The sequence below is a fragment of the Agelaius phoeniceus genome, chromosome 8 (assembly GCF_051311805.1).
Source record: "Agelaius phoeniceus isolate bAgePho1 chromosome 8, bAgePho1.hap1, whole genome shotgun sequence".
Lineage (NCBI taxonomy): Eukaryota > Metazoa > Chordata > Aves > Passeriformes > Icteridae > Agelaius > Agelaius phoeniceus.
In genome coordinates this window covers 37,164,037-37,174,829 of record NC_135272.1, presented here as the reverse complement: position 1 = coordinate 37,174,829, position 10,793 = coordinate 37,164,037, and the positions used below count along the sequence as shown (strand labels likewise).

The 10,793-nt window shown below is 55.4% G+C and overlaps 1 protein-coding gene across 1 annotated transcript; it reads left to right on the top strand.

The window, feature by feature from the left end:
• Positions 1-1,419: 1,419 nt before the first annotated feature.
• On the top strand, positions 1,420-10,701 carry LOC129123754 (cystathionine gamma-lyase-like). Its single transcript, XM_054638358.2, has 12 exons — positions 1,420-1,644; positions 3,239-3,320; positions 3,823-3,918; positions 4,803-4,912; positions 5,446-5,577; positions 6,770-6,827; positions 7,065-7,142; positions 7,747-7,899; positions 8,041-8,162; positions 8,660-8,712; positions 9,750-9,888; positions 10,141-10,701. Exons 1-12 carry the CDS (start codon positions 1,483-1,485, stop codon positions 10,147-10,149), a joined length of 1,194 nt encoding a protein of 397 aa, XP_054494333.2. The 5' UTR covers positions 1,420-1,482; the 3' UTR covers positions 10,150-10,701.
• Positions 10,702-10,793: the final 92 nt, after the last annotated feature.

The window sequence follows — 10,793 nt, the reverse complement described above, 5'->3', positions numbered from 1 at the left end:
AATTCTTGAGAATGGCTTTTTTTGTCTGCCTATCAACAGAACTTTCCTACAGCAAGCAGATTTATCAACAGGGGATGGAATTCCTCCCTGCTAAATCCCAGGTTCCTGCCTGTATGTGAGGCTGGGGCATGGTCCTGCACACATCCAGAGGTTTGCTCTTCTTAGATCCAGCTTTGCTCAGATTTTATCCATATTTTTGTTGTAAAGAAAATGTTTCCTTACAAAATCTAATATATAAATCATTCATCAGTGGCCTTCAGCACATGTGTATCCTTTGTCCTCAGATGTCAAAGTGCTGTTCCATGGACGTCAGTCCACATAAGATAACCTTGGCAGGGAGACTCAGTGAATTAATTTTTAATCACAGAATTCCAGGATGGGTCAGGCTGGAAGGGACTCCTCTGCAGCCACCTCTCTGCTCCAGCAGGGACATCCCAGAGCACAGGATTGTGTCCCAATGGTTCTGGAATATCCCCAGAGAGGAGAGTCCGCAGCCTCTGTGCACAATCTGCTCAGGGCTGGAGCAGAAGCTCTGCCTCCTGTGCTGGGGCAATTGCTGGGCTCAGTCCCTGCCTGAGGCTCTGCTGCCATTGCTGGGTCTGGAGCAGAGCCTGGGCCTGCTCTGACCTCCCTGCACCCAGGGACACACAGGGACAGACAGGGACACACAGGGGACACACAGGGACACCCAGGGACACACAGGAGACACCCAGGAGGCACCCAGGGACACACAGGGGACACTCAGGGACAGACAGGGCTGAGGCCCCTCTCACTGGGGCTCCTCTCCAGGCTGAGCAGCCCCAGCTCCCTCAGCCTTTCCTGGGCACCGAGATGCCCCAGCTCCCTCAGCCTTTCCTGGGCACCGAGATGCCCCAGGCCCTTGCTCAACCTCCAGGGCTGAGCAGAAGGGCAGGATCACCCTGCTGGGACTGCTCTGCTGTGGCACCCCAGGATCCCACTGGGCACCGCTGGCCGGGCACAGCTCGTTGTCCCTCAGGACCCAAGTGGACACCGCTGGCTGGGCACAGCTCGTTGTCCCTCAGGATCTCACTGGGCACCGCTGGCCGGGCACAGCTCGTTGTCCCTCAGGACCCCCAGATCCTTCCCCCAGAGCTGCTCCAGCAGGTCCCCCCGGCCCGTGCCGCGCTGGGGTTATTCCCAGTGCTGAGGTACTGCAGGCAGCGCTGCCGGGCAGTCAGCACGCTGCTCCCCTGTGGGTCATTCCCGTGCTGCCGGATTATTCCCGGTTCCTCCCGGGAAAGGCGCCCCTGGATCCCGGGAAGGCTCCCGGGAGCGGCCCCTCAGCGGCAGCGCGCGGCGCCCCCCAGCGGGCGGGCGCTGCCTGTGCAGGGCGGGCCCCGCCCCGCCGGCAGCCAATGGAAGGGCGCGGGGGCCCCGCCGCGCCGGCTCCCCAGCCAATGAGGAGGCCCCGCCCCGGCGAGCCCCCGGAGCGCTGAGGTCCGGTCCCACAGAGACGCGGCCATGGCAGGCAAGGGGATGCAGGGGTTCCTGCCGCCCTTCAAGCACTTCGCCACCGATGCCATCCACGCCGGCCAGGAGCCCGAGCAGTGGCGCTCCGGGGCCGTGGTGCCGCCCATCTCGCTCTCCACCACCTTCAAGCAGCGGGCGCCCGGCGAGCACGCGGTGAGTGCGGCCGCCACCGGGGCGCTGAGTCACCCACAGGGACACCGAGCCCCCTTCCGGGCTTGGGCACACCCGGGAGGCCGCGAGCATCCGGCGTGTCCCGGCCGGGGAACGGGAGGCGGCAGGTCCTGGGCAGGGCAGGGAGCTCCCGGCGCGGATCTTTCCCCACGTGGCAGCTCCTGGGCAAACGCGAGCATCTCGCTGGGCCGGGAGCGGGGCTCTCGCCCGGGGCGGCGGTGGAGTCTCCTCACGGGGCCATTGCAGAGCCGCCTGCCCGCGGTCCCGTGCCTGTGCTCCGGGATGGCCCTGCTGAGCGGCGGTGGGACCGGAGGAGCCGCTGCGGTCCCTTCCAGCCTGAGCCAGCCTGGGGCTCGCTGTTCCCGCTGCGGGCGGCGATAGGGAGCGGTTGGGATGAGATTGGGATGAGGTTGGGATGATTCCCGTGTGAAAGGCGAGGGAAGGGGAGCAGGGAGCACCCAGTGCCCCCGGGCTCGCAGGAGCGCTGCTGCAGGGGCTGCCCGGAGCCGGAAACATGGGCGGCTCTCCCGGCCCTGCACCCGCCCCAGGGCCCGGGCAGAATCCCCGATCCACTACACGCACTTTGTGTAAGAGCCTCCTTCGGTCTTCCTTCCAAACCGAGGGAATATTTCCTAAGGATTTTGTGGATGCCCTGTAGAAAGTGCTGGAAAGGTTTGACGGGACGTGGCACAAAGCTGCCACTCCTAAATCAGCACCTGCTCCAAACTCGCGTTGTGCTGGTCGGGCAGGAGGAATTTGCCTTGTGATTCCTCATTCCACACAGAATCCCAGCTGTGCTGAGGAGGCCCTCAGGAGGAGTCACGCTGCTGTATCCACATCCTGATGACAGGATCCATGCTCTTGCCGGCAGCTCTGCCAGAGCGATCTGCAGGATTCCTGACTATGAGGAAGTTGACATTAAAGAGAAATCCTAAAAGCAAGCAAATCCCAGGGTGCTCAGCAGGCTCTCTTGGTAACAACTGCATCTGTGCATGCATGAGTCATATTTTCCTCATTGAATTTCCCCAGAATTTGCATAAAAGCTCTGGCAATAGGAAACATGTGGGTTGTCAAGAACTGATGAGGGGAGTTGTCCAGTGCCCTGTGGGTGTGATGGAGGTGGACACACGTTTTTCCTGAGAATTCCCTCCAGAGAGGCTGAGGAGTCTCCCTCACTGGAGATACCCAGAGCTGTCTGGACACGATCCCGTGCCCTGTGCTCTGGGATGGCCCTGCTGAGCAGGGAGTAGGAGCAGGGCACCCTCATGGTCCCTTCCAGCCTGAGCCAGCCTGGCATTCTGAGGGTGGTTGGACTGTGCAGCCCAAGCCCTTTCTCCCACAGTGGCCACGGATGGATGTCTGGGGAGAAGCAGGAGAATGTGGCTCCTTGCCCCAGTGCACCCCAGGCCCTTTCTCTGGCAGCGATGCCCAGCTGGGTGTTGTGCCAGGACAGCCTCCTGCTGTTCTGGGTGGAGCTGGATGCCCTCAGCCAGGGCTCTTTAAGGAACCTAGAACTGCTTTTATCCCAGACTTTCCCAGCGCCCTCTCTGATGTTTGTTTCTTATTCCCACACTAGGGTTATGACTACATCCGATCTGGGAACCCCACTCGGGAGTGCCTGGAAAAGGCTGTGGCCGCCCTCGATGGAGCCAAATACAGTGAGCACCTCATGGGTTGGACAGGGCTTGGAGCAGCCTGGGACAGGGGGTGGCACTGGGTGGGCTTTGGGCTCCCTCCATCCCAAACCATTCCATGATTCCATCACCACGGCTCTGGCTGTTGGCTGTGGGCAGGAGCAGCTCCAAGGTGGGGAAGAGCCCAAAACTTCTGGTTCAGCAAAGTCCAGCTCCATCCCTGGGATTGTCTCCTGCTTCCTCACTGTGGCTGATGCCTGGGCTGAGCTGGATCCATCCTTGTGCAGCAGCACTGGAGCAGTGGGAGCAGGCAGCCCCTGGCCCCAGTCCATTCCCAGTGTGTCCCAGTCTGTGCCAGTGTCCGTGCTGGTTCCGTGCTGTCCACATCCATCCCCTGCTTTCTCTGGCTCCATGTTCCCAGTGAGGCAGTGACAGAACAGGTTCTTTTCAGAGGCCAAGGGAGGAAGGCCAAGGCAAGTCTGACTTGTTGTGTCACATCAAACACTGATGATCCTTTCTCCTCTAGGCTTGGCTTATTCCTCTGGCTTAGCAGCTCTTTTGAACATCTGTCACCTGCTGAAGACAGGGGACTCAGTTATCTGCATGGATGATGTCTATGGAGGTGAGTACAGCACCCTGTGGCTTCAGCCTTCTTTGTGCAGGGGACCAAACCTGTCTGTGGCTCTCAGGAACTCTGAATTTCCCCTGTAGGACCTCACTGTTCTTTGAAGCCTGTTTTTATCAATCCCCCCTTCCTCACAACTCCCCAGTGGCAGAGTGCACCCAGCTCTGCCAGAGTCCTTCTCTGAGCAGGGTGAGCTCACTCCAGGTCCTGGGAACTTTCCCCTGCTCCTTGAAGCCTCAGCCTGGGCTGGTTTCTGCAGGGCTGAATTTCATTGCTCCTCCTCTGGTTTGGTTTGTTAGAAAGAAAGGGTTTCTCACCAAAGAACCACCCAAACATGGCTCAGATGTTCCCTTCAGCTCACAGAATCCACCTCCATGTTCCATCCCTTCCTGCTCAGATGGAAAACTGAGACCCTGGGGATCAGCTTGGCAAAAGGTCCCAATCAATGAATTTTTAATCCAGGCCGTGTTTCCTGGTAGTGAGTGCTGCACATCCATTGATCACCTGTTGGATTCTTTTAATCTTCCCAGGGAAAGGCTTCAAAGACAGGAAGGAATCATTTTTATTGGAGGGATGGGAAACAGTAGCTGGAGTGTTCCCCTTGATTCTTCTCTGTTTAATTTCCTGATCATAAACCCCACATTGATTTCAGGTACTTCCCAAATCACTCTGATCCCATATTCAAATTATTACTGTTTCATGATCACTCAATCTGCAACAGTCTTTAAACTTTGTATATAAAGAAAGTATAAATGTGCCATTGATGGTGTGCAGCATAAAGCTGTGCCCTCCTGCCTGTCCCTGCATGATGCAGGAGGCTGGAGAGCAGGGAATGAAAGTTAAGGAAGTTGTTTCATTTTGTGATTTTTGGGTTTTTTAAGGCACAAACAGATACTTCCAGAAAGTAGCCTCAGAAAATAATTTGAAAGTAATTTTTGTTGACTGCACAAAGCCAAAATGCCTGGAAGCTGCAATTACACCAGAGACCAAGGTAGGGGAGAGGGAAATGGATTTTGAAGGGACGTTCAATTGTTTTACCCTTGCTCCTGTGGGGTTGGGGGTGTGTTGAGCTGAGGGGGGCAGCTTGGGGCACAGCTGGATCCACCCTATCCCCCTGTGCTCCCTCATGGAAAGCATCCCCAGAAGGGCAGAGAGCCCTGGAGAGAGAGGAGGGAACAGCACAAAGGTGAGCAAGAGCAGAGGGAACGCGGAGCCGGGGGGGCTCCGTGGCACTGCTGGGGATCCCCTGCTCCAGGGGAAGGGAACTGTGCTGGGAGAGGCTCTGGCCTGCCTGGCTGAGGCCTTCTCCAGCTGGGATGCCCTGGGATGGCACAAGCCCAGTGCCAGGGGAAGCTCCCTGAGCTTGGAGGAAGCCGCTGGAGCCTCCCCCGGCTCTGGCAGGGCCACTGCCCGTCCCCAGTGCACAAACCCACGGGGAGCTGCCAGCACTGAGCACCCAGAGCCCCTGGGACTCAGCCCAGCACTGGGAACCCTCTGACCTGGGGTTTTGTTGGGTTTGTGCAGCTGGTTTGGATCGAGACCCCCACGAACCCCACGCTGAAGGTGATCGACATCAAAGCCTGCGCAGATATCGTGCACAGGCACCCGGGGGTGCTGCTGGCCGTGGACAACAGCTTCATGTCTGCCTACTTCCAGGTGTGTCACCTGCCCAGGGCAGGTGGATTGGGAAAGGGATGGGAAAGGGATTGTATCAGATCTATTTCCCAGGAGACCAAGCTAAGCCCTGGTATTGTAGGTTTAAAGTCACCCTTTTTGCAAAGTGCAAAATGCCTGCTTTTGTTCAGGGTACTGTGATCTTGCTGAATTAACAGAACTCTGCAGAAAGTGTTAATGCTTAGCTCAAGCAGCTCTGCAGTTGGTCTGGGACATGCCAGAGGCTTGTGCAATGTGTTGTTCACTTCAGAATTTCCAATTTCCTCCAGAAAGGGCTGTGTGGAAGAGCACAGGCTGCTGGTTAATGTGTCTGGAGCAGCCCGGTGTGGAGGGAAAGCCAGTGCTAATGATTAATTGGTGGGAGCAGTAGGTGAGGTACCACACTGGGCTAAGAAAAGGAGAATTTCACAGTGATCTGTCCATCAGTCCTGAGTGTATAAGGCCTTTTCCATGATGGTTCTGGCTGGGCATCTCCACATTCCCTGGGTGGCAGTCTGTGTTTAATGGGGCAGCAGCAGTTTTTGCATCTGCCTGCTTTGTTAAGTTTTAACAGTGATGCCCCTCACACTTTAGAATGTGTTGATACCATGTGCAAAGTGCCTTAATTAGTGATTGATTAAAAATCTGGCACTGCTCAGCACCTCTTGCCCATCCACCTCCTGGTTTGTCTCACCTCGGGAGGCTCCTGGGCACAGAGCTGGGAGCTGAGGGGAGAGAGAGCTGCCAAAGGAGCCTCCTTTGCTGATGTTCTCAGCTTCTCCAGGGCAGGATCTCAACAGCTGGAAAGCACAGCAATTCTTTTGCTCTGCAGCTGGAGTCCTTCATTTCCCATGGAAATGCCCTTTCTGGGGTCCATGCCATGGTGTGTCCCTGCCTCAGCTGAGCTGCAGAACTATTTTTTCCCAGCTGTGCACTGTGTGTTGGATGTGCTCAATCTCTTCTCTCCCTGGAGCCTGTGGGAGTTGGAGCAGTGCTTTTAAATCCCATTTTCTTGTGCTTCCCTTGAATTCAGAGTGCCTGCCTGTACTGCTGCCTTTAGCACATGTTCTATTGTCATCCTCAGGTTTTTGTGTTTGTTTCTCCCCTTGTTTATCCTGTGTGAGCTCAGAGCCCTTTGGAATGGCTGGGAATGAACCCAAACTTGAATTATGATGTCATTTTCCTTTCCTTTCAGCGTCCCTTGTCCCTGGGGGCTGATATTTGTATGTCTTCTGCAACCAAATACATGAATGGTGAGTGTGAGAGTTCAGGACATCCTTAGGGCAGGGATGGAGGGAGATTGGGAAGGAATTCCTGTCTGGGAGGGTGGGGAGGCCCCTGGATCCCTGGCAGTGCCCAAGGCCAGGTTGGACACTGGGGTTGGAGCAGCCTGGGGTGGTGGGAGGTGTCCCAGGGGTTTTATTTACACTTGGGGCTTGTGGCAGGACCCTGGAGTGGCTGATCCCATTCTTGTCCCCTGTCATTTGCAGGGCACAGTGATGTCCTCATGGGCCTGGTCTCTGTCAACAGGGATGATCTCTATGAGAGGCTGAAATTCCTGCAGAATTGTAAGTCCAGACAGGGAATTCCTGACAGGAATCCTGTTCACATCCAGAGCTCCTGCTGGGGAGGGTGGGCATGCACACAAGTGGGAAATCTGCCTGGAATGTAAATTAACAGAGCTGGGAAAGCTCAATAAAATAGTCCCATAAAATGAGAGCCATTGATCTCCACTTCCTGAGCACTTCAGGAGAGCACTGGGGCCCATCCTGAAACCCCTGAGGTGCCACCTGCAGCTGGGGGGGTTTGAAACTCCCTCACCCTTCAGGGTGTGCCCAATGCAGAATTTTCTTACCTCGGATCATTCCAGCAATTTTCCGGCCTCTTCATTGCCAGGAATAAATTCCTGTCCAGGGCTGTGCCCTCTGCACTGAGGGTGCACTGTGCCCAATAAATGTAATCCTTGAGGCCTGAGCCTGTTAATTGGGCTCATTAATTAATTGGCTGCCCAGTGTGGGAGATGAGGACCAGAGATTGCCGTGAGTGTCTCCCACTTGTGCCAAGGTGGGGAATGCTGGAGGTGAGGCTGTGTTTGGCTTTGCTGAATGCAGAACACCAGTGTTGCTGTGGGATTCTGTGGGATTCTGTGGAATTCTGCTCCCATTCCCACAGCCCTGGGAGCTGTCCCCTCCCCCTTTGACTGCTTCCTCTGCAATCGGGGGCTCAAGACTCTGCACATCCGGATGAAGCTGCACTTCCACAACGGCCTGGCTGTGGCGCAGTTCCTGCAACGCCATCCCAGGGTGGAGAAGGTCCTTTACCCAGGTGGGTGGGCAGGGACTGGGGAGCATCCCAGGGCAGGGATTTGGGAGCTGTGGTGCCCCGTGGCTGGGGCTGGGTGAGGCTGAGCTGCCCCAGCTCTGCACTGGAATTCTCTGGGAATTCTCCCAACTCTCTCCATTCCAGGGCTGCCTTCCCACCCTCAGTATGAGGTGGTGAAGAAGCAGTGCACAGGCTGTCCTGGGATGGTCACCTTCTACATCAAAGGGAAAAAAGAAAATGCCTCTGCCTTCCTCAGGAACTTGAAGGTAAAATAAAGGCAATAAAATCATTCTTAGGGAGCTGAATCTGCCCTGCTGAGGGGAGGGTGGGGTGGCTTTTCTTGCCAATCCTTTGGGTGTGTCCCATAATCCCACTATAAATCAGGGATAATTTGTCCATGGGGTTAATGAGAGGGAACAAAGGCTCCCCTCATCCCCCTGGGAGTGTTTGTGTGTTTGCTCCCAGGGTGAGGCGTGTCCAGCTCAGCCCAGGAGCTGCTGCTGGCAAAGGGCTTCCTGCAGGGCTGGGAGCTGGGGCTGGTGCAGCTCTGCTGGAATATTGCAAAGAGCCCTCAGGGGCAAAGGCACTGAGGGAGGCCCTGGCTCGGGGGGCAGAGAGGGAGCCCCTGGCTCTGGGAATGCTTGGCTGGGTCCTTGGCCCAGGCTGTGCTGGTGTTTGGCCAGGAGTGCACCCTGCCTGTGCCCAGGAGGTGTTTGTGTCCTGATCCCATTTCTAGAACATCTCCTCTCCCTTTCTGCCCTAGGTGTTTGCCTTGGCTGAGAGTCTGGGCGGCTTTGAGAGCCTGGCAGAGCATCCGTAAGTTCATCCTCCCATCCTCAGAGCCTCCCAAAGCTGCAGAGCACCACTAAATTCCCACAATTTCCCAGCCCTCCAAGCTGTTTTGCTGTTTTGCCTTTAGCTGAACTCAGGGACTGTTGTGCAGCACAAAGCCAGGGGAGATTGCAGAGGGAGGGAATCCTGTGGGAGGGCAGAGATAGAGGAACTTTGCCTGGAGGGCTGAGGCACAGTTGGTGTCCATGAAGGCAATCCCAGGAGCTGCAGAGTGTTGGGATGAGGAGCAGCTTGGATGGAGGAATGCCCTGCTCCCTGCTCACACAAGGGGCACGGTCACTGGGTGCACCCAGCTGCCTCTGGTCCCTGGCAGGGCCTCCTGGGGCCTTTTAAACTGCTCAAAACAGCATCTTCATGGAATTGCATTATTTCACTCAAAGCCAGCTTGCTTTTTGAAAAGTCCTATGGAAATGAATGACTGTATTTAAATGTTAAATCATTTCACTTACTGATTTCACAGCAAATGTTGAACCCCACCAGCAGCTGAAAGGAACTGGTGCCAGTGACAGCACATGGGGAAATCCCTTCTTGCCTGTGTCCTCTGAGGCTGGAGAGAATAAACCCTCCAGAGTTCTTTGGGGCAGTTTGAGAAGGGATCTGAGAAACCAAAAATGAAACCAGGAGATTTTGTGCTGGAGGTTGCACATTCCCCATGTGCAGAGCTTACAGAGCTTCTGTAGAATAAAAGAACAGCTCTGGAAGGAAGAGGAGTAGGATTTTCTCCTTTGTCCAGATTTTTTGGTATCCACTTCTTGTCAATCATTTGTGTCCTGCAAATACGAGCTGGAGATGCAATTCCCTGACTTGTCAGCATTCCCACCATTTCCAGGAACTGCTGCCAGGAGCTCTTTGCATCCGTGGGGTCACACGGGTGGCACAGAGGAGGTGTCAGATCCTGCTGCCACTTCAGGGGTTCTGGCAGGGAACCAGCTGGGCTGGTTTTACCAATACAAGTCCCAAATTCTTGGGATAAAATGGTTTTTGTCTTTTTGCCCTTTCAGGGCCACCATGACCCACGCCTCAGTGCCTGAGAAGGAAAGGGAAGCTCTGGGAATCACGGACAACTTGATCCGCCTCTCGGTGGGGCTGGAGGATGAGGAGGATTTGCTGGCAGACCTGGACCAGGCCCTGGAGGCTGCGGTGAGTGGGGAGTTCCCCTCCAAAAATCATCCCCACGCAGCCTTTGCCAGGGGCTGAGCCCTCAGCTCCTCCCAGATGGACCCTGGGCTGGGGAGAGAAAGATTCCCTGTTTGCAGCCCTGCTCAGGCACAGTTCCCCATGGATTCAGGAGAATCAAAGGCTGAAATGCGACTCTAATTTATGAAAAGGAGATAAAAATGTGTGGTTGATAGAGGGGCAGAGCACACTGACCCCTCCCTTTCCTTCCTGCAGTTTGCATAAACCTTGAGGGTCAAAAAGGACCTTGGAACTGGACATGGCTGTGGACGAGGACACGGAAAACCAAACCACTCTTGCTTTGCCTTTGGGAATTCCAGCCTGGGTTCCTGGGACTCTCCCTGCTGCTGTTGGGCTGCTCTCCCTGGCTGTGCTGGGCACAGCCTGGGCTCTCCCTGGAGCCAGGAGCTGTGTGGGAGCAGCCGTGGGCACCCAGGAATGTGATCCCAGTTCTCCCAGCAGAGCTCAGTGCTCCCCCTGCTCCTGCAGGGTTTGGGGCACAGGGGCTGCTTCCTCTTACTGCTCTCATTCTCTTCTCACCCACCAGCTCAGCTCAACAACTTGATGGAGCTCAGATCTATTTTGATTAGGTTGGAGATTTGCTTAAAAGCTTTTTCTTCTCTTGATTTTTTTATTGAAAATGAAGTTGAATCAAACACCTGGTAAACAATAACTTTCTAAAGAGGAGTCTTTGTCTCTTTTAAGAAAAAAATCATGTGCTGTGGGAATGATTGGAATAATTTTAATTAAAACACACTTTTCCTTTCCTTGCTTATATTCCCCTGTGCACGTGCTCCTTGTGTTCAAAATCAGGGGATGGAGTGACCCTGGAGCTGTTGGGATTTTCCTGTGGGAAGGCAGGAGAGGAA

Excerpts from the sequence above, each read along its gene's own strand:
- LOC129123754 (XM_054638358.2), top strand. The coding sequence starts at position 1,483 with ATGGCAGGCAAGGGGATGCAGGGGTTCCTGCCGCCCTTCAAGCACTTC. Across the intron at positions 1,645-3,238 it reads GGGCGCCCGGCGAGCACGCG|GGTTATGACTACATCCGATC; the intron begins GTGAGTGCGGCC and ends TTCCCACACTAG. Across the intron at positions 3,321-3,822 it reads CCTCGATGGAGCCAAATACA|GCTTGGCTTATTCCTCTGGC; the intron begins GTGAGCACCTCA and ends TTTCTCCTCTAG.